This window comes from Salvelinus namaycush, chromosome 5 (genome assembly GCF_016432855.1).
Source record: "Salvelinus namaycush isolate Seneca chromosome 5, SaNama_1.0, whole genome shotgun sequence".
In the NCBI taxonomy this organism is placed as follows: domain Eukaryota; kingdom Metazoa; phylum Chordata; class Actinopteri; order Salmoniformes; family Salmonidae; genus Salvelinus; species Salvelinus namaycush.
In genome coordinates this window covers 29,087,470-29,111,372 of record NC_052311.1, presented here as the reverse complement: position 1 = coordinate 29,111,372, position 23,903 = coordinate 29,087,470, and the positions used below count along the sequence as shown (strand labels likewise).

General features: G+C 43.8%; 1 protein-coding gene across 1 annotated transcript in view; it reads left to right on the top strand.

Moving 5' to 3' along the window:
- apbb2b (amyloid beta (A4) precursor protein-binding, family B, member 2b) overlaps positions 1 to 23,903 on the top strand; it is a 29,446-nt gene that overhangs the window by 2,815 nt on the left and 2,728 nt on the right. Inside the window, exons 2-6 of the mRNA XM_038993920.1 lie at positions 18,564 to 18,678; positions 20,364 to 20,439; positions 21,549 to 21,629; positions 23,234 to 23,349; positions 23,630 to 23,806. Coding sequence (XP_038849848.1) covers positions 20,367 to 20,439; positions 21,549 to 21,629; positions 23,234 to 23,349; positions 23,630 to 23,806 — 447 coding nt within the window. The 5' untranslated portion in view covers positions 18,564 to 18,678; positions 20,364 to 20,366. The remainder of the gene's footprint in view (positions 1 to 18,563; positions 18,679 to 20,363; positions 20,440 to 21,548; positions 21,630 to 23,233; positions 23,350 to 23,629; positions 23,807 to 23,903) is intronic.

The window sequence follows — 23,903 nt, the reverse complement described above, 5'->3', positions numbered from 1 at the left end:
CTTCCCACTCCTGGTCTGATCGGGGCCCAGTACAATGTCTCTCTTTACCCACGAGTCATCACTCTGCTACTGTAGCTCACTCCATCTACCCACAATTCATCACTTCTCTCCAGCGGTGGACTAGCAGGATGTAGCTGTCTGTCTGTCTGTCTGTCTGTCTGTCTGTCCGTCCGTCCGTCCGTCCGTCCGTCCGTCCGTCCGTCCGTCCGTCCGTCCGTCCGCCCGCCCGTCCGCCCGCCCGCCCAGAACCATCCACTCTCATTCACTAAAGAGTAACTATGGGAGGGACACTCTCACTCTCCACCCTGGAATCATCACTCACACATCCGTTCATACACCAGAGTTACCTCTAGTTCTTTCTCTCGCTCTTCCTCTCCTTCTTCTTCTCCCTTCTTTTTTGAATTTTCCTCTCGTACTTGATTTTCTCTCCCTCCATCCCTCTGACAATCCCTCTCCTTCATCCTCCTTCCATCTCCCTCCCCATCTCTCCTCCCCTGACATCTTCTCCTTTTAATCTTCATGCCCCCCCCATCTCTCACTCACTCTCTCCCCCCTCTTCCCTCTGTCTTTCATTAGCATGGTTAGGCACACCTGCTGGAATACAGCTCCTGTTCCTCCTGTAGATCCCTCCCTCCCTCCCTCCACCCCTCCCACCCTTCGTCCCTCCCCAGCAGCCAGTAAATCTCTCCCTGCCCACTCCTTACAGCGATGCCCAGCGAGCATGTTCACCCCTCACCCCTGCATAATCCTGAATATGTTCAGGCTGTTCGCTATCTGTATGTACAGCCATTTATGGCACAGAGCAGTGCAGACAGACCTGCAGTTGTGGTTTTATGCTGTGGTATGAACTATACATTACATTATATACTGTACATATTGTCGTTTTAGTAGGCCATGCCTTAGGTGCATTGTGTACACACACACACACACACACACACACACACACACACACACACACACACACACACACACACACACACACACACACACTAACACATAAATCAACCCCTCTCTCTCTCTCTCTCTCTCACACACAAGCACACAAGTGTATATATTAGTTTGGCACCAGTGGTGTCGGAGTGCAGTTTGGCTTTGTCTCAGTCAGGAGAACACACATCAGATCAGAGCGGTGTGATGTATAAATGATCAAAGAACAGACAACAGCAGGAGGGACATCGCTCTCTCTCTAATCTCACTCAGTCCATCTCTCCTAGTCCTATCCACTGACAGGAGAGCGCTACATCTCCGTGTGTCTCCACCACCCAGTCTCTCCCTCAGCCACCCACCCACCTAGCATAGCCATGCTGTTAAATATGTGATGGGATCTTAGGAGTGTTCACACATGTGCTTCAGTGTGCTCCTTTTTTTACCCCCTACACTCTCTCTCTCTCTCTCTCTCTCTCTCTCTCTCTCTCTCTCTCTCTCTCTCTCTCTCTCTCTCTCTCTCTCTCTCTCTCTCTCTCTCTCTCTCTCTCTCTCTCTCTCTCTCTCTCTCTCTCTCTCTCTCTCTCTCTCTCTCTCTCTCTCTCTCTCTCTCTCTCTCTCTCTCTCTCTCTCTCTCTCTCTCTCTGGGTGTTCAGAATTGGGTCAGCTACATGTGTGCTTGGTAGGTGGTCTGTAGATCTTCCCTCATTTAAAACCGAAACCCACTTGACTGAAATGCTGCTTCATTTTCAACTCTTATCACTCTTCCCTGCAGACCTAATAGCACTGCATAGTCTGCCATCGCACCCTCTGCTGCACAGACCACCGCATTGGCCATAAAACGTCCCCCTTTACAGACAGTAGTCATACACTAGTCCGAGCTATACTCAATTGAATACACCATAGAGGTTTTTATTTTGACGTTGACTTAACTTTGCCCCAGCTCTGCCTCAGGCTGCATCGATGATGGTGTGTGTGTGTGTGTGTGTGTGGTGCGTGCGACAGATTTTGTGTATAGTGTGTCTCCCCCCCCCCGTCCTCCTTGCCCTGGGTGTTGAGGAGCTCTTTTGGGTGTGTGTGTCGACGTGTATCGCTGCTGTAAACAACGTGATGGTGCAGGGAGGTAATTAGGGCCCGACATTAGACGTTACACATTCATGTTAGCACCGATGGCTGTGGGCCGTGACTAATTCACCACAGGACTTTCTCTCTCTCTCTCTCTCTCTCTCTCTGCCTGTCACTGTGATGCACAGTACATGCTTTATCACCACACCACATGCTGTATTCCTGAACTTCTGCCATAATAATATAGTTCCTAGCAGTGGTTTCGCTTTATATTGTAAAGTACATGCTTTATCACTGGAGAAATATATTGTAGGGGAGGAGGCAGTGTAGCGATCCTCTTTCATGAGTCTGTCCCTCCGTTCGCTATAATATATTCTACATCAGTGGTTCTCTACTGCTTTTGCCTCGGAACCCAAATTGAACCAGGTTGTCTCAGTCGCGATCCAATATGCTTTTGTTTGTTTCCTAAAAATGAAATCTGGAAAACTATGTTCAATGCTGTATTGATAATAAATGTACCAATTTGTAATGTAGTCTGTGTGTAGCTGGTGTAGAGGAGTCAGGCGCAGGACAACAGATATGAGTAAATAAACGTATTTTACTCAAAATAGACAAATACAATACAAAATAAGCGAGCCCACAATAAACGGACCGTATTACATAAAAACAATCACTCACAAACAAACATGGGGGAACAGAGGGTTAAATAATGAACAAGTAATTGGGGGATTGAAACCAGGTGTGTAAGACAAAGACAAAACAAATGGAAAATGAAAAGTGGATCGGCGATGGCTAGAAGGCCGGTGACGTCGACCGCCGAACGTCGCCCGAACAAGGAGAGGGACCGACTTCGGTGGAAGTCGTGACAAAATTATATGACACGGGAACAGCAGTCCCACCTTTTTCATTGTCATTCATTCCATTTTGCCCATAGTCTTGATGAAGAATGTTAAGCTATCTGGTTTGAGACCACAACATCAACCAAATCCTTTAAATAGCGCAGCCAATAATGCTACATTGAAAATACTGTGATTATTAAATTATTAACAAATATATAGGTTCATTATCATTTCTACACACTTTCTACCTAGTTTTAGTCGTTTAAGTTCAGACTGGAGTATTTATTTTATTTTATTTTTAATAATACAAATGTATATTTTTTATTACTCGAAACCCATTCAAAACCTCACTCGACCGAAATGTGGGTCACGACCCACCAGTTGGGAATCACTGTTCGAGATATCAATAGAACAGATCAACCGAATCAATAGATGTAGGTTGGAGAACACATCAGCAGAATGCAATAAGGTATTCCAGTTTGTGGGGAGACTCACTGGTGTTATAACTTTACTGATATTATTGTAGAAGAGGAAACCTTTTCTTCCACCCACTCACCCATATAGCTCCACAGCGTTTTAGTATTCTCTTTATGGTGAGTATAAAGGACATGATTGGGAGTGTGTTAAAAGGGTCTAATAACTCATTTAGAGAGACAAATTATTTATTCGCATGGTTGGCTTTCACTCTTGTTACTAGATTACAGTGCTCGTCCATTCACTAAAACTAGACCATAGTTGGTGTGAAACTGGGGTCAACCTGAATCAAACCAGAGTCGAACCAGATTGAAAGCAGTCAAATGAGAATCAAGATAGATTTAAAAACAGAGTTAAAGGAGAGTCAATACAGATTAAAAGCAGAGTCAAACCAGATTGAAAGCAGGTGTCTATGCACTCACTCTCCTGGCCCCTCCGACCCTCACACTGCTGTGTACGTGACTGTGTCACGGTCAGAGCACTTCTTTTATTTACATAACAATTTACATAATCATTATTTGCATGGTCATCATTAGCATACGTACAGCATTTGTATAAAGGCCGGCACTTTGGATACAGTCTGTGAAGCTGTTTGATAATTGCAGTCTGTGTGAAGTGTGTGTAATGGCGCTGTACGTGCAGTGTGTGTGTGCGTGTGTGTGTGTGTGTGTGTGTGTGTGTGTGTGTGTGTGTGTGTGTGTGTGTGTGTGTGTGTGTGTGTGTGTGTGTGTGTGTGTGTGTGTGTGTGTGTGTGTGTGTGTGTGTGTGTGTGTGTGAGTGACAGATGGTGGAGATGACAGACAGGCTCTTATAAATGATACTAGGGTTAAGGAAGCAGTAGATGAACTACAGTAAACTGAAGTTCCTGCAGGTAAAGGGAGTTACAGTCGTATTTTACAATGACAGCTACATGGTTATGGTAACCGTTGACTTGCTTCCATTCAGCCACAAGAGCATTAGTTAGGTCGAGCACTGATGTTGGGCGATTACGACCGACTCGCAATCGACGTTCCAATTCGTTCTCCTAGCATCCGCCAAACCTAGATTTGTCCGTCGGACTGCCAGATCGTGAAGCGTGATTCACCACTCCAGAGAATGCGTTTCCACTGCTCCAGAGTCAAATGGCGTTGAGCTTTACACCACTCCAGCCGACGCTTTTCATTGCTCATGGCCGTGGAAACCCACTTCATGAAGCTCCCGACTAACATGACGTTTCTTTCAGAGACATTTTGGCACTCGGTAGTGAGTGTTGCAACCGAGGACAGACGATTTTTACGCCTAACGCACTTTAGCACTCAAAGGTCCCGTTCTGTGAGCTTGTGTGGCCTACCACTTCATGGCTGAGCCGTTGTTGCTCCTAGACATTTCCCCTTCACAATAACAGCACTTACAGTTGACGAGGGGCAGCAGGGCAGAAATTTGACGAACTGACTTGTTGGGAAGGTGGCATCCTATGACGGTGCCACATTGAAAGTCACTGAGCTCTTCAGTAAGGCCATTCTACTGCCAATGTTTCCCTATGGAGATTGCATGGCTGTGCCTTCGATTTTATACACCTGTCAGCAACGGGTGTGGCTGAAATAGCCGAATCCACTAATTTGAAGGGGTGTCCACATACTTTTGTGTATATAGTGTACCAATCACTCGTCGCTGGCATTTTGCTGATATCATTCATTACGATAAGTAGCCTGTACTAGAGAAATGTGAAGTTTGAAATGAAATAAGTGTGCTAATATGGGTGATTGTTAATGGGACAACTGATGGCTACAACCATCAAACTAGTAGTAGTAGTAGTAGTATTAGTAGTAGTAGTATTAGTAGTAGTAGTAGTAGTATTAGTAGTAGTAGTAGTAGTATTAGTAGTAGTAGTAGTAGTAGTTACAAAAAACTGTGCACATTAATGTTATAAACCTATCATTCTATTTAGCGTTATCGCATACATTTAGGCAATTTGTCGCAATATGGATTTTTGCCCATATTCACCTAGCTCTTTTCCATCCCTCTTCCTCCTGTCCCCTGGTTCCTCCCTGGTTCCTCCCTAGTTCCTCCCTGGTTCCTCCCTAGTTCCTTCCTAGTTCCCCCTAGTTCCTCCAGTCCAACCCACTCCATCACTGCAGCGAGGGGAGCCCAGTGAGATCTCCATTACCTGAATCCCTCTCTCTCTCTGATGGCTGCGTGACACTGGGGTTCACAGCTAACTGATCCTTAATGTGATAGTGACTGACTGGGGAGGGATAAAACCACCTCTCTCTAACTGGGAAATGGTTGCGCTTCAGTCAGGTGTATTGGTTAACTGTAATGGGGTTTCACAACTGTGTCGGCTCAACACTTTAGCAAATTAAATGGAGGTTTGTGTGTGCGTGCACCCGTGATGCCTGCCTTTCATGTGTCGTGTGTGTGTGTGTGTGTGTGTGTGTGTGTGTGTGTGTGTGTGTGTGTGTGTGTGTGTGTGTGTGTGTGTGTGTGTGTGTGTGTGTGTGTGTGTGTGTGTGTGTGTGTGTGTGTGTGTGCGAACGGGTTGGCCACCTGCAGTGAGGAGATGTGGTAGAAACAGCAGTAGGGATGTCTCTCTGTACACCCGTATGAACCAGGGTACAGCTGTTGCTCTACTAATGCTGCCTCTCTTTCTGTTCTCTACTAATACTACCTAGCTCTCTCTGTTCTCTACTAATACTACCTAGCTCTGTCTGTTCTCTACTAATACTACCTAGCTCTGTCTGTTCTCTACTAATACTACCTAGCTCTCTCTGTTCTCTACTAATACTACCTAGCTCTGTCTGTTCTCTACTAATACTACCTAGCTCTGTCTGTTCTCTACTAATACTACCTAGCTCTGTCTGTTCTCTACTAATACTACCTAGCTCTGTCTGTTCTCTACTAATACTATCTAGCTCTGTCTGTTCTCTACTAATACTACCTAGCTCTGTCTGTTCTCTACTAATACTACCTAGCTCTGTCTGTTCTCTACTAATACTACCTAGCTCTGTCTGTTCTCTACTAATACTACCTAGCTCTTTCTGTTCTCTACTAATACTACCTAGCTATGTCTGTTCTCTACTAATACTACCTAGCTCTTTCTGTTCTCTACTAATACTACCTCGCTCTGTCTGTTCTCTACTAATACTACCTAGCTCTGTCTGTTCTCTACTAATACTACCTAGCTCTCTCTGTTCTCTACTAATACTGCCTAGCTCTCTCTGTTCTCTACTAATACTACCTAGCTCTGTCTGGTCTCTACTAATACTACCTAGCTCTCTCTGTTCTCTACTAATACTACCTAGCTCTGTCTGTTCTCTACTAATACTACCTAGCTCTCTCTGTTCTCTACTAATACTACCTAGCTCTCTCTGTTCTCTACTAATACTACCTAGCTCTCTCTGTTCTCTACTAATACTACCTAGCTCTTTCTGTTCTCTACTAATACTACCTAGCTCTCTCTGTTCTCTACTAATACTACCTAGCTCTCTCTGGTCTCTACTAATACCATCTAGCTCTCTCTGTTCTCTACTAATACTATCTAGCTCTCTCTGCTCTCTACTAATACTGTCTAGCACGCTCTGATCTCTACTAATACCATCTAGCTCTCTCTGTTCTCTACTAATACTGCCTAGCACGCTCTGGTCTCTACTAATACCATCTAGCTCTCTCTGGTCTCTACTAATACTGCCTAGCTCTCTCTGGTCTCTAGTAATACCATCTAGCTCTCTCTGGTCTCTAGTAATACCATCTAGCTCTCTCTGGTCTCTAGTAATACCATCTAGCTCTCTCTGGTCTCTAGTAATACCATCTAGCTCTCTCTGGTCTCTAGTAATACCATCTAGCTCTCTCTGGTCTCTAGTAATACCATCTAGCTCTTTCTGGTCTCTAGTAATACCATCTAGCTCTCTCTGGTCTCCACTTAATACTGTCTAGATCTCTCTGGTCTCTGAGAATGCTACCTAACATACAGTGCCTTCAGCAAGTATTCATACCCCTTGACATATTCCACACTTAGTTTTGTTACAGCCGTTGTAGCGATGAGACAAGATAGTAATTACTAGCGATTGGATACCACGAAAATTGGGGAGAAAATGGGATAACATTTAAAAAATAAAAATAAATAAAATGTATTAAATATATTTTTGTTCTCGCATATCTACGCACAATACCCCTTAATGACAAAGTGAAAACATGTTTTTAGAAATGTTTGCTAATTTAGTATTCACACCCTTTTGCTATGACACTCCAAATTTAGCTCAGATTTGTCCAATTTCCTTTGATCATCCTTGAGACGACAGCTTGATTGGAGTCCACCTGTGGCCAATTCAATTCTTAGGACATGATTTCGAAATAAACGTACCTCTCTACAGTACATTCGGAAAGTATTCAGACCCCTTGACTTTTTCCACATTTTGTTATGTTACTGCCTTGTTCAAAAATAGATTCCATTTCTTTTCTTCATCATCTACACACAATTCCCCATAATGACAAAGCGAAAATCGTTTTTTAGAAAAACTATTTCAATCTTGGTTTCATCAGACCAGAGAATCTTGTTTCTCATGGTCTAAGAGTCCTTTGGGTCCCTTTTGGCAAACTCCAAGCGGGTTGTCATGTGCCTTTTACTGAGGAGTGGCTTATGTCTGGTCACTCTACCATAAAGGCCTGATTGGTGGAGTGCTGCAGAGATGGTTGTCATTCTGGAAGGTTCTCCCATCTCCACAGAGGAACTTTGGAGCTCTGTCAGAGTGACCATCGAGTTCTTGGTCCCCTCCCTGACCAAGGCCCTTCTCCCTCGATTGCTCATTTTGGCCGGACGAGTCTGGGTGGTTCCAAACTTCTTCCATTTAAGAATGATGGAGGCCACTGTGTTCTTTGGAACCTTCAATCCTGCAGAAATGTTTTGGTACCCTTCCATTTACATTTACATTTAAGTCATTTAGCAGACGCTCTTATCCAGAGCGACTTACAAATTGGTGCATTCACCTTATGATATCCAGTGGAACAACCACTTTACAATAGTGCATCTAACTCTTTTAAGGGGGGGGGGGGGGGGGGGGGGGGTTAGAAGGATTACTTTATCCTATCCTAGGTATTCCTAGGTATTCCTTCCACAGATCTGTGCCTCAACACAATCCTGTCTCGGAGCTCTAGGGACAATTCCTACGACCTCATGGATTGGTTTTTGCTCTGACATGCACTGTCAACTGTGGGACCTTATATGGACAGGTGTGTGCCTTTCCAAACAATGTCCATTCAATTGAATTTACTACAGGTGGACTCCAATCAAGTTGTAGAAACATCTCAAGGATGATCAATGGAAACAGAATGCACCTGAGCTCAATTTCGAGTCTCATATACTTATTTCGGGTCTGAATACTTATGTAAATAAGGCATTTCTGTTTTTTTTATTATACATTTGCAAACATTTCTAAAAACCTGTTTTCTCTTTATCATTATGGGGTATTGTGTGTAGATTGATCAGGAAAAACATGTATTTAATACATTTTAGAATAAGGCTGTAACGTAACAAAATGTGGAAAAAGTCAAGGGGTCTGAATACTTTCCGAATGCCCTGTATAAAAGGTCCCACTGTTGACAGTGGATGTCAGAGCAGAAACTACACCATGAAGTCTAAGGAACTGTCTGTAAATCTCTGAGATAGAATTGTGAGGCATACAGTTGAAGTCGGAAGTTTACATACACTTAGGTTGGAGTCATTAAAACTTGTTTTTCAACCACTCCACACATTTCTTGTTAACAAACTATAGTTTTGGCAAGTCGGTTAGGACATCTACTTTGTGCATGACACAATACAATTTTCCAACAATTGTTTACAAACAGATTATTTCACTTATAATATCACAATTCCAGTGGGTCAGAAGTTTACATACACTAAATTGACTGTGCCTTTAAACAGCTTGGAAAATTCCAGAAAATTATGTAATGGCTTTAGAAGCTTCTGATAGGCTAATTGACATCATTTGAGTCAATTGGAGGTGTACGTATTGATATATTTCAAGGCCTACATTCAAACCCAGTGGCTGTTTGCTTGACATCATGGGAAAATCAAAAGAAATCAGCCAAAACCTCAGAAAAATAAATTGGGACCTCCACAAGTCTGGTTCATCCTTGGGAGCAATTACAAAAGTAGGTACAAAAACAGGTACAAAAGTATCTATATCCATAGTAAAATGAGTCCTATATCAACATAACCTGAAAGGCCGCTCAGCAAGGAAGAAGCCACTGCTCCAAAATGACCATCATTATGTTTGGAGGGAAAAGGGGGAGGCTTGCAAGCTGAAGAACAACATCCCAACCGTGAAGCACGGTGGTGGCAGCATCATGTTGTGGGGGTGCTTTGCTGCAGGAAGGACTGGTGCACTTCACAAAATAGATGGCATCATGAGGATGGAAAATTATGTGGATATATTGAAGCAACATCTCAAGACATCAGTCAGGAAGTTTCGTCGCAAATGGGTCTTCCAAATGGACAATGACCCCAAGCATACTTCCAAATTTGTGGCAAAATGGCTACAGCAAGGAGGCCTACAAACCTGACTCAGTTACACCAGCTCTGTCAGGAGGAATGGGCCAAAATTCACCCAGCTTCTTGTGGGAAACTTGTGGGAGGCTACCCGAAATGTTTGACCCAAGTTAAACAATTTAAAGGCAATGCTACCAAATACTAATTGAGTGTATGTGAACTTCTGACCCACTGGGAATGTGATGAAAGAAATAAAAGCTGAAAGAAATCATTCTCTACTATTATTCTGACATTTCACATTCTTAAAATAGTGGGGAACTGACCAAGAACCCAATGACCACTCTGACAACAACTACAGAGTTAATTTGCTGAGATGGGAGAACCTGCCAGAAGGACAACAGTCTCTACAGAACTTCACCAATCTGGGTTTTATGGGAGAGTGGCCAGAAGGAAGCCACTCCTGAGAAAAGGGCACATGACAGAACATCAAATCAAATCAAATGTTATTTGTCACATACACATGGTTAGCAGATGTTAATGCGAGTGTAGCGAAATGCTTGTGCTTCTAGTTCCGACAATGCAGTAATAGCCAACGAGTAATCTAACCTAACAATTTCACAACAACTACCTTATACACACAAGTGTAAAGGGATGAAGAATATGTACATAAAAATATATGAATGAGTGATGGTACAGAACGGCATAGGCAAGATGCAGTAGATGGTATAGAGTACAGTATATACATATGAGATGAGTAATGTAGGGTATGTAAACATATAAAAGTGGCATTGTTTAAAGTGGCCAGTGATACATGTATTACATAAAGATGGCAAGATGCAGTAGATGGTATAGAGTACAGTATACACATATGAGATGAGTAATGTAGGGTATGTAAACATTATATTAAGTGGCATTGTTTAAAGTGGCTAGTGATACATTGGGCTCATTGGAGTTTGCAAACACTTGAAAACTCTGAGAGCATAAGGCAAAAGATTCTGTGGTCTGATGAGACAAAAATGTAACTATTTGGCCTGAATGCAAAGCGCTGTGTCTGGAGAAAACCAGACACAGCTCATCACCCGTTTAACACCATCCCTACCGTGAAGCATGGTGGTGGCAGCATCATACTATGGGGATGCTTTTCAGTGGAAGGGACTGGGAGACTGGTAAGGATAGAGGGAACAATGAATGGAGCCAAATACAGGCAAATCCTTGATGATAACCTGCTTCAGAGTGCAAACGCCCTTACACTGGGGCAAAGATTTACGTTCCAACAGGACAATGAGCCCAAGCATACAGCCAAAGCAACGCTGGAATGGCTTCAGAACAAGAAAGTGAAAGTCCTTGAGTGACCCAGCCAAAGCCCAGACTTGAATCCCATTGAAAATCTGTGGAAAGACTTGAAGATTGCTGTTCACCGCCACTCCCCGTCTAACTTAACAGAGCTTGAGAAAATCTGCAGGGAAGAATGGGATAAAGTCCCCAAATCTATATGTCTGAACACAATACCCCATAATGACAAAGTCAAAACATGTTTTGACTTTGTCATTATGGGGTATTGTGTTCAGATGGGTGAGAATTGTTATTTATTTAATATTTTCTGTCTCTACTAATACTGCTTGGCTCTCTCTGGTATCTACTAATACTGCCTAGCTTTCGCTGGTCTCTAATAATACTGCCTAGCTCTCTCTGACCTCTACTAATATTGCCTAGCTTTCTCTGGCCTCTACTAATGCTGCCTATCTCCCTCTCTCTCTGCTGTGTTCAGTGATAAGTGGAGTGGATCACAAAAGCCAGGAGATTGATTAATTTAAGCAGGGAGTCCCATTGAGACCAGGGTCTCTTTTGCAAGGGAGCCCTGCATGACCAACACAAAGGTGTAGTGGGTTCACACTCAAAAAGATGTCGCATAAAGCTTACTTCATTATTTATTTAATCAATTTTGAATTCAGGCTGTAACACAACAATATGTGGAACAAGTCATGGGGTATGAATACTTTGTCAACGCAATCTATCTCTTTCTGTTCTCTACTAATACTGCCTAGCTTTCTCTGATCTCCACTAATACTGCCTAGCTTTCTGTGATCTCCACTAATACTGCCTAGCTTTCTCTGATCTCCACTTATACTGCCTAGCTTTCTCTGATCTCCACTAATACTGCCTAGCTTTCTGTGATCTCCACTTATACTGCCTAGCTTTCTCTGATCTCCACCACTACTGCCTAGCTTTCTCTGATCTCCACTTATACTACCTAGCTTTCTCTGATCTCCACTAATACTGCCTAGCTTTCCAGTGGTGTAAAGTACTTAAGTAAAAATACTTTAAAGTACTACTTAAGTCGTTTTTGGGGTTCTCTCGAATTTACTATTTATATTTCTGACAACTTTTACCTTTACTTAACTACATTCCGAAAGAAAATAATGTACTTTTTACTCCATACATTTTCCCTGACACCCAAAAGTACTCGTTACATTTTGAATTCTTAGCAGGACAGGAAAATGGTCCAATTCACACCCTTATAAGAGAACATCCCTGCTCATTCCTACTGCCTCTGATTTGGCAGACTCACAAAACACAAATCCTTCATTTGTAAATTATGTCTGAGTGTTGGCGTGCGCCCCTGACTATCCGTAAATTTTAAAAACAAGACAATTGTGCCGTCTGGTTTGCCTAATATAAGGAATTTCAAATAATTTATAATTTTACTTTTGATACTTAAGTATATTTCAAATCAAATACTTTTAGACTTTTACTCAAGTAGTATTTTACTGGGTGACTTTAGTAATTTTCTGTTAAGGTGTCTTTACTTTTTTCTCAAGTATGACGATTGGGCAGTGGTGGAAAAGTACATAATTGTCATACTTGAGTAAAAGTAAAGATACTTTAGTAGAAAATTACTCAAGTAAAAGTGGAAGTCACCCAGTATCAAATCAAATCAAATGTATTTATATAGCCCTTCTTACATCAGTTGATATCTCAAAGTGCTGTACAGAAACCCAGCCTAAAACCCCAAACAGCAAGCAATGCAGGTGTAGAAGCACGGTGGCTAGAATAAACTCCCTAGAAAGGCCAAAACCTAGGAAGAAACCTAGAGAGGAACCAGGCTATGAGGGGTGGCCAGTCCTCTTCTGGCTGTGCCGGGTGGAGATTAAAACAGAACATGGCCAAGATGTTCAAATGTTCATAAATGACCAGCATGGTCAAATAATAATAATTACAGTAGTTGTCGAGGGTGCAACAAGTCAGCACCTCAGGAGTAAATGTCAGTTGGCTTTTCATAGCCGATCATTAAGAGTATCTCTAATGCTCCTGCTGTCTCTAGAGAGTTGAAAACAGCAGGTCTGGGACGGGTAGCACGTCCGGTGAACAGGTCAGGGTTCCATAGCCGCAGGCAGAACAGTTGAAACTGGAGCAGCAGCACGGCCAGGTGGACTGGGGACAGCAAGGAGTCATCAGGCCAGGTAGTCAGAGGTCTCATGTCCCCCGAGAGAGAGAAAGGAAAAAAGAGAGGAAGAGAGAATTAGAAAGAGCATACTTAAATTTACACAGGACACCGGATAAGACAGGAGAAGTACTCCAGATATAACAGACTGACCCTAGCCCCCCGACACATAAACTACTGCAGCATAAATACTGGAGGCTGAGACAGGAGGGGTCAGGAAACTCTGTGGCCCCATCTGATGATGCCCCCGGACAGGGCCAAACAGGCAGGATATAACCCCACCCACTTTGCCAAAGCACAGCCCCCACACCACTAGAGGGATATCTTCAACCACCAACTTACCATCCTGAGACAAGGCCGAGTATAGCCCACAAAGATCTCCGCCACGGCACAACCCAAGGCGGGGCGCCAACCCAGACAGGAAGATCACGTCAGTGACTCAACCCACTCAAGTGACGCACCCCTCCTAGGGACCCAGTAAAATACTACTTGAGTAAAAGTCTAAAAGTATTTGGTTTTAAGTATACTTAAGTATCAAAAGTAAAAGTAAAAGTATAAGTAATTTCAAATTCCTTATATTAAGCAAACCAGACATCACCATTTTCTTGTTTTTTAAATTTACGGATAGCCAGGGGCACACTCCAACACTCAGACATCATTTACAAACGAAGCATGTGTGTTTAGTGAGTTTGCCAGATCAGAGGCAGTAGGGATGACCAGGGATGTTCTCTTGATAAGTGTGTGAATTGGACCATTTTCCTGTCCTGCTAAGAATTCAAAATGTAACGAGTACTTTTGGGTGTCAGGGAAAATGTATGGAGCAAAAAGGACATTATTCTCTTTAGGAATGTAGTGAAGTAAAAGTAAAAGTTGTCAAAAATACAAATAGTAAAGTACAGATACCCCAAAAAAAGACTTAAGTAGTACTTTACACCACTGCAGTTTGGTACTTTTTCTACTACTGTAGCTTTTTCTGGTCCTTACTAATACTGCCTAGCTTTATCTGGTCTCCACCAATACTGCCTAGCTTTCTCTGGTCTCCACCAATACTGCCTAGCTTTATCTGGTCTCCACCAATACTGCCTAGCTTTATCTGGTCTCCACCAATACTGCCTAGCTTTATCTGGTCTCCACCAAAACTGCCTAGCTTTCTCTGGTCTCCACCAATACTGCCTAGCTTTCTCTGGTCTCCACCAATACTGCCTAGCTTTCTCTCTCTCGCTGCTGTGTTCAATGATAAGTGGATCATGAAAGCCAGGAGATTGATTTATTTAAGCAGTCCAATTAAGACCAGAGTCTCATTTGCAAGGGAGCCCTGCATGTCAAGACAAGCAGCAAGTACACATTAAAAGTTACAGACACAAATACTTCAATCAGGACGGGAGCATAGAAAACACAAAAAAATACAAAAACACAATTATTTAAAAAGATATATAATCCTCCACCAATAATCTAAACTGCCCAAAATGCACCGATGCACCCAACTGTTGGGTATTCTGAAGATTGTTCCATAAGAGGTGTAAAATAAAATAAAAGCTGTTTTACCTAAATCTGTAGTGACCATAGCAGCGGGAGGTAGGGGTGCTGAGAGTGCTGCAGCACCCCCTGATAAATCACAATTAGAAAATAATTGTAAAAAAAAATGAAGTAAGTGCACTAGGCCTTTATTACACCGGAACGCCCGCCGGGAAATTGGATAGAGATTAGGTAGGAGAGAGATTGGGGGGGGAGAAGTGGAAAGTAGAGTGATGGAAGGAAGATTAAAAGGGTAATGGATGAACGGAGGATGAAAGAGAAAAAAGAGAGGGAAATGAGGTGAAACGAGTGAATATGAGAGAGAGAGAGAGGGAGAGACGGAGAGGGGATGAGAGCGAAGCAAGCGTTCGGTTGCATATAACGGCAGGTTTAGTGTGTGTGTGTGTGTGTGTGTGTGTGTGTGTGTGTGTGTGTGTGTGTGTGTGTGTGTGTGTGTGTGTGTGTGTGTGTGTGTGTGTGTGTCGGCATGTCAAACAGCAGAGGTGTGATGTGTCATAATGGAGCGGGAACGCTAAGCTCTGCTGCTGAAATGAAAAGTATACAGAGCTGAAGCTTCTACACACACACACACACACACACACACGGCTCAGGGAATGGAGACACCTGATTGGGACCAAAGAGCATCCTCTGTGATCACCCCAGAATATTTAATGTAATAACAGTGTCTTTTACATTCTTTATTCTTTCTTTCTTTCATTGTTTTCCTCTCTCTATCCTCCCGCTCTCTCCCTCTCTCCTTCCCTCTGCTTCGCTGGACCCAGGGAAAGGTAAATGGTTGCTGTGTGCTCTTCTTTTAAGCATTGTGTCCTCCATTTTACCTGCAGTCACACGCCTCTTCAGCTGTCTGGGGAGTGACAGACAGACGGCAGAAAGCCTGGGAGTGAGCGCTGCTCTTTAGCTATAACACAGCACTACACACTGGCGCTCATGCACAGTCGCCACAGGCCGTTTTTATCTCGATACTGCGTGTGTTTGTGTTTCTGCTCTCAAAAGACGTTAAACGCGATATATGAGACGTTTGTAATATAGACGCAAGGCCACTGTACTCTGCAGCTTGTGTGACAGATTGCTTCAGGCCTCTACTCAGTCTGTAGCGCAGAAGCGGTACAGATTCGGCGGTAGAATTTAAAAGGTCATTTCCGATTGAGCCGACATATGCAGCGTTTACCGTGAATGCAGTCTCCGGGAATGTTGCCTTTAAATTTCAATCGCGCTGGAAAGCTGAACTTCCGCGACGCGGATTGATTCGAGCTCTAAATGTACACACACACACACACAGTCAAAACGCACACAATTCTCTACGCAGGACAGGAACCGAGTATTATCGACCCAAAATGTGTGAGCACACAATTAAGCAGGGAGACAGGGCTGGTAATGGACTCATAATCAGAGTGGACCACTGTGATAAACGCTGAGTGTCGCTAGGTGTGTGTGTGTGTGTTTGATTCACAGCTGCACCTGTGTCTCTGCACTGCTCCCCTGCATGGCCCCTCAGCATGGTTCCACTCCCCAGCACTCTCTCATTCATCTGACATTCTTTCTTTATCACTTCGTCCATGGTTTCTTGGATTCCCACTCTGCACTATACTCTGGGATGATTCTCTGTTGATGGTGTGTGTGTACATGATGTGTGGATGACAGGTGTTGTATTTCATCCCCATCCCACTATCAGTATATTGTGTTACTCAATCCCCCCCATCCCCACACGTGTCTCTGTTTTTTCCCTCTTTCTTTCTCTCTCTCTCTCTCTCACTGGGAGTCACTGCCTCCTCTCTGGCATGTGGCAACTGTCTGAAGATCTCAGCATGGCATTTCCTTTACCCTAGGCAATGGGACACATTATATGTGTGTGTGTGTGTGTGTGTGTGTGTGTGTGTGTGTGTGTGTGTGTGTGTGTGTGTGTGTGTGTGTGTGTGTGTGTGTGTGTGTGTGTGTGTGTGTGTGTGTGCGCGCACACCACTGAGAAGACACTTCTCTTCTTATGGCAGTGAATGATAATACAGTATGATAATAACTGTTCACTGAGGATAAGGGAAGCACTCATCATCTGTCATCTATGGAAACAAGTGAACAAAGTAGCTTATTTTTATAGTTCAACCATACATTGCATGTCAGGGTAATGTACCATACATTGCATGTCAGGGTAATGTACCATACATTGCATGTCAGGGTAATGTACCATACATTGCATGTCAGGGTAATGTACCATACATTGCATGTCAGGGTAATGTACCATACATTGCATGTCAGGGTAATGTACCATACATTGCATGTCAGGGTAATGTATCATACATTGCATGTCGGAAAGTATTCAGACCCCATGACTTTTTCCACATTTTGTTACGTTACAGCCTTATTCTAAAATGGATTAAATAAATACAAATCCTCAGCAATCTACACACAATACCCAATAATGACAAAGCGAAAACAGGTTTTTACAAATTTACAAAAAAACAGGAATACCTTATTTACATAACTATTCAGACCCTTTGCTATGAGACTCGAAATTGAGCTCAGGTGCATCCTGTTTCCATTGATCATCCTTGAGATGTTTCTACAACTTGATTGGAGTCCACCTGTGGTAAATTCAATTGATTGGACATGATTTGGAAAGGCACACACCTGTCTATATAAGGTCCCACAGCTGACAGTGCATGTCAGAGCAAACACCAAGCCATGAGATCGAAGGAATTGTGCATAGAGCTCCTAGACAGGATTGGTACCAAAACAGGAAAGGTACCAAAACATTTCAGCAGCATTGAAGGTCCTCAAGGACACAGTGGCCTCCATCATTTTTAAATGGAAGAAATTTGGAACCACCAAGACTCTTCCTAGAGCTGCCCGCTCGGCCAAACTGAGAAATCGGGGGAGAAGGGCCTTGGTCAGGGAGGTGAGCAAGAACCCGATGGTCACTCTGACAGAGCTCTAGAGTTCCTCTGTGGAGATGGGAGAACCTTCCAGAAGGACAACCATCTCTGCAGCATTCCACCAATCAGGCCTTTATGGTAGAGTGGCCAGACGAAAGCCTAAAAGGCACGACAGCCCTCTTGGAGTATGCCAAAAGGCACCTAAAGACTCTCAGATCATGAGAAACAAGATTCTCTGGTCTGATGAAACCAAGATTCAACTCTTTAGCCTGAATGCCAAGCATCACGTCTTAAGGAAACCTGGCACCATCCCTATGGTGAAGCATGGTGGTGGCAGCATCATGCTGTGGGGTGTATTTCAGCGGCAGGGACTGGGAGACTAGTCAGGATCGAGGCAAAGATGAACGGAGCAAAGTACAGAGAGATCCTTGATGAAAACCTGCTCCAGAGCGCTCAGGACATCAGACTGGGGGAACGGTTCACCTTCCAACAGGACAATGACCCTAAGCACACAGCGAAGACAATGCAGGAGTGGCTTCGGGACAAGTCCCTGAATGTCCTTGAGTGGCCCATCCAGAGCCTGGACTTGAACCCAATCGAACATCTCTGGAGAGACGACGCTCCCCATCCAACCTGACAGAGCTTGAGAGGATCTGGAGAGAAGAATGGGAGACACTCCGGGTATTGTGTGTACATTGATGAGGGGGGAAAAAACAATTGAAACAATTTTTGAATAAGTCTGTAACCTAACAAAATGTGGAAAAAGTCAAGGTGTCTGAATTTCATAGTAGTAGTAGTGGAAACTTCTGTATACTATCCCATGCCTTTCACCAAAATTCATAATGTCAAAATATACAGATGCTAATCTAATTTATTTAATTACCTACCATATACATACATGTAAATATGACACATATTCATGTCTCATATGATATCTTCTATCCGTTCTATAGGGACTTTGCCTATGTGGCGAGAGACAAAAACACACGGGTGTTGAAATGCCATGTGTTTCGATGTGATACCCCTGCAGAAGCCATAGCAACGAGTCTCCACGAAATCTGTTCCAAGGTGAGTGGGCCTGCCATTCCAGACACAGGAAGTAGATACAAACAGACAGTACATTCTCACAGAAATGTGCTGTCCGTTGAATTCAAGTCGAGGGAGCAGAAAGAAGTACACACCTCATTTTGATCACATTGCAATCCTGCTTATACAGTGTGTGTACCCGTCACCAACATCACCATTAGATCTGCCCTGGGGCGGGCGGTTGTGAGGTTGAGGGGAGGATGGGGGAGTGTTTTAAAAAATATATTTTTATTTTTTATTTTTTTATTTTACCCCCTTTTCTCCCCAATTTTCGTGGTAACCAATTGTTAGTAGTTACTGTCTTGTCTCATCGCTACAACTCCCGTACGGGCTCGGGAGAGACGAAGGTCGAAAGCCATGCGTCCTCCGAAACACAACCCAACCAAGCCGCACTGCTTCTTAACACAGCGCGCCTCCAACCCGGAAGCCAGCCGCACCAATGTGTCGGAGGAAACACCGTGCACCCGGCTCCCTTGGTTAGGGCGCACTGCGCCCGGCCCGCCACAGGAGTCGCTGGTGCGCGATGAGACAAGGATATCCCTACCGGCCAAACCCTCCCTAACCCGGACGACGCTAGGCCAATTGTGCGTCGCCCCACGGACCTCCCGGTCGCGGCCGGCTGCGACAGAGCCTGGGCGCGAACCCAGAGTCTCTGGTGGCGCAGCTAGCGCAGCTAGTGCCCTAGACCACTGCGCCACCCGGGAGGCCCATGGGGGAGTGTTTAAACCCAACTCAGGGTTAAGGAAGTGCTAGCCCTGAAAGGCGTAAACTACGTTCGTTATGTAGCAGTGACGAGGAGAGGAGGAGAGAATGCTAAACTGCTACTACTCATTCCCAGTCCCTGCTGAATGTCTTGTTCCTTATGGATGTATCATGCACATGGAGACTAGACCAGTTTCACTGTTCTAGACACTGCCAGCTTCGACGGTCTGTAGGCTTTAGACCAGGCATGACCTTGAAAAGGACAATTCACTCAGCAAAATAAAGGTAGTCTTCTTGTCTGTTGTTTGTGATCTGCACTCTGACGAGAGATGGTGACCCACTTTGGAAAAAAGCTCTACATCTTGTCTCAGTGTTTCTCAGCTCTTACTCAATACGTTGTTGGCCTGGCAGTCCCATACAGAAGTAAATGAATAATCCCAAACAGTCACTCATTGTGCGCTAGTAAATAAGTCCTACACTCCACATTGTCTATTTAAAACAATTCCTACTGCAGTGTGAAAACTTACTGACCTCAGCCTCTGTTGGTGTGCTGTGTGTGTGTGCCTGCGTACATACATACGTGTGTGTGTGTGTGTGTGTTTGTTCCCCTGTGAGCAGAGAGTTGCAGACTCACCATAGACTTTGATTAATGACACCTACAATTAATCAACTATCTCGAAGGGAGTGCAGCACATTACAGTGCCCTCTTCTTAAGGAGCGTGGCTGCTCTGCTGCAGTATAAGAACACGAAGAGATCGAGAAGAGAAATGGGGAGAGATTCATTCATTAGGAAATATTTCTACATTTTAGTTCAAAGAACACATAATGACTTGTGCTTCTTTCTGAGTTTGAAGTTGAAACGCTTTGAATTTCTTTGTTTAACATTACCATCTTATCCCCCCTCCTTTACCCCTCTCTTCCCCTGTCCGACTCTCCCTCTCTCCCCCACTCCTCTCTACCTCCAGATTATGGCTGAGAGGAAGAGTGCGAAGGCTGCTGCCTGCAGCTCATCCCAAACAGGCTCCGATGTTCCTCTCCAGGGTAAGGGGCTTGGTGACACACACACACACACACACACACACACACACACACACACACACACACACACACACACACACACACACACACACACACACACACACACACACAGGTACTATTCATTAATAGTGATCTGCTTACGGAATTGGAGTTGAGCATTAACTTGATTTGTTTCTCCCTCTGTATGTATTTCATGAGAGTGTTTCACTGCAAATGAAGAAAAGGCCCCTTATGAATCCAGAACTGAATGCAAACACTTGTTAATGAAAAAGCTGTGCTTGGTTCACTTAAGCCTGAATTATGCTGACAACAGTACAACATCTCATGACACATTACCAAAAGTACTAAACCAATTATTATAGATAATAAAATAACAATTCATCCCATAACTTCAGCTTTTGTGTCAGGATCTGCTGACTACGGGGGAAATACTTTTATTATGTGCATCGAGTAAAAAAACGTGGATGGGCTCTGAGCTCACAGGAGCAGCTCGCCTCATTAAAAGCCAATTAGTGTTGAGTCGTGGCCAGCCCTAACGCTCAGCAACCCCTGTTGAGAGATCAAAGCGCTCATTGGACGAACATTGCTCACTCGCTACTCGCTACCACGACCAAACCGCCTGTGCACTCCACTACCAGACCCCCCCACTGTCTCTCCCCTCCTTTCATTCCATCCCTTGTTTCTCCCCGACCCTCAGGGAGAGTGTAATAGGAAGTAGACTAACTCCTGTTCTGTTGTTTATCCGGGGTGTTGGTATTTAAACTCTTCTCTGTGTTAGGATGGAGAGAGGGATAGAAGACTTCCCGGACCTTCAGGCCACCCTGTAAATACATTTGTTTTTGAGCCGAGCGTTTATCAAACCAGCCCCTCTGAAGTTCTGCACACTTGTATGAATAACCATTTTTAGTTGTTTTTTCATATGACCTAATTAGATGCAACAGCATCTGAAATATTCAAATATTCACACAAGAATCTGTTTTATTTTTGTATTTTAGACTAACAAGCCTGTTTGGACATTTCTTTGCCTGAGTCTGCTCGGACATCCTTTGTAGTGTGTGTGGTGTGTGTGCGTGCGTGCATCTTTGGTGTCTGATGTGTGTTTTCTCCCACAGAGTTTCCCGTCCCAAAGACTGAGCTGGTACAGAAGTTCAATGTGAACTACCTGGGGATGACGTCTGTGTCTCGCCCCATAGGTAAGAGAAGTAAGGACGCTACATATACAGCCGTACCTAACCACCTGAATTGTTCCGTTAATCATGGTCCGTACACATACTGGAGCAGTGGAGGCTCCTCAGGGGAGGAAGGAGACAACCAAAAAAACTAAAGTGAAACATTAAAGTTATCCTAGATTAAACTATACTAAATATATTCACGTCATCAAATAATTTATTAAAACACACTGTTTTGCTATGAAGGTCTACGGTAGCCTCAACAGCACTCTGTAGGGTAGCACCATGGTGTAGCCGGAGGACAGCTAGCTTCCGTCCTCTTCTGGGTACATTGATTTCAATACAAAACCTAGGAGGTTCCTGGTTTTACCCCCTTCCATAGACTTACACAGTAATTCTGACAACTTATGGAGGATGTCCTCCAACCTATCAGCTCTTGCAGCAGGAACTGACATGTTGTCTACCCAATCAAAGGATCAGATAATTAATCTAGTACTGAAAGAATAAGATATAGCTAGCTAGCACTGCAGTGCATACAATGTGGTGAGTAGTTGACTGAAAGAGACAGACAATAGCTGAACAGTTTTGAACAAATTAAATTCTTCAAAAATGAAAGAGAAGCAAGAGAGAGAGGGAGAGAGAAAGCTAGCTATATTTCCCGTAGTATTTTTTTCACTTGCTTAGCTAGTTTATGGATCTAGCCAGTTTAGCCTACTCAAACACCCGGCTCAAACAGAGAGTGATGCTATGTTAGTTTGCTGGCTATTGCTATCCCACACAGACACTCTTCCAAGTCAAAGTAAGCTTTTGGTTTTATAAATTTATTGCCACCGGTGTAACTGCTAAACTGCTTTCTGACTGTACAGTGCATGATTGTAGCAGGTTTACTAACGAGTTAATTCTAGTTGCTATATTGACTATGAAATTAGCTAATATTAGCTAAAGACGTAGGCTGTGTGTATTTGTTATCAATTATGATATGAAGGTTTGGCTTGGAAAGTTTGCCTGGTCACAGACAGCTGATGTGTTGTGAACTGAAGTCCACAAGCGAAGGGAAAAGGTGAGAGGAGGAGAGCGCGTTGATGCAAGAAGGAATACAATGAGCAAGTGATCATGCTGTTTGTATGTGGCTGCTATGAAAGTGAACTGTGTTTGCATGTGATCAGAGGTGTATTCATACCGCCAAATTCTGTTTAAAAACGTTTCTTAAACAGAAGCGAACGGAACGAAACGGGGCTAAACATACCTGAATTTGTCCAATATAAACTCTTGTTGGCAATTGTTGGACTAATGATTACACCCTAGATCAGCTAGATCCAGTCAAAAGTGTGCGAGGCGGTATTAAATGAGTCACTGTCTGTCACCTTGATTATTTAAACATTTTCTCTCGACCTGTGCACCTATGTTGTAAACTTTCATTCATAGGCTAAATTGTAACAACCTCATGATGGGTACAGGGAAAATGTGAGTATCATGTAGTAGTCAAAATCTATCAATGGTATATTGAACTGGGTGAATGGAATATGAAAATAATCGTCCTCCCTCATCTTAAACGGCACCGACCGCCACTCCACTGGAGTTAGAAAACAAACTCAGGTTTCACCTCTCTCTTTCCTCCCTCTCTCCAGGTATGGACATCATCAACGGGGCTATAGAGAGCCTGGTGACCTCCACAGGAAAAGAGGACTGGACCCCTGTCATACTGAGTGTGGCTGACGCCACCGTGGCTGTCATCAAGGAGAAGGCAAGTAGCATATTTTCTTCTCTTACCTGTGGATTATCTCTGAATCGCTTTACCACATTCATGATTTTCATTTGTTATCCATTTGGCAACCGCATGTGAAACAACAGATTCACATCTAATCCGTCTGGACTGAAACCTACTGTAGATATTGATTTCATCTTAACCAACCTGGCTTTTCTTGCTTTGACCCATTGCCCTCATCATGACAAATAAACATATCTTCATTTCTACCTGAATATTCCCTATATTCTATAACCATTGGTCCCCTGGACAGGAAGAGGAGGAGGAAGTGTTGGTGGAGTGCCGCGTGCGTTTCCTGTCCTTCATGGGAGTGGGCCGGGACATCCACACCTTTGCTTTCGTCATGGACTCTGGGAACCAGCACTTCCAGTGCCACGTGTTCTGGTGTGACCCCAACGCTGGCAGTGTGTCTGAGGCCGTGCAGGCTGCTTGTGTGGTGAGACTCCTACTCAAACCTACTGTGTGTACACACATACTGTATATATACATTGTCTGCTTATCCTCGTTCTTGCATTTAGGGTTGAACCAGGACG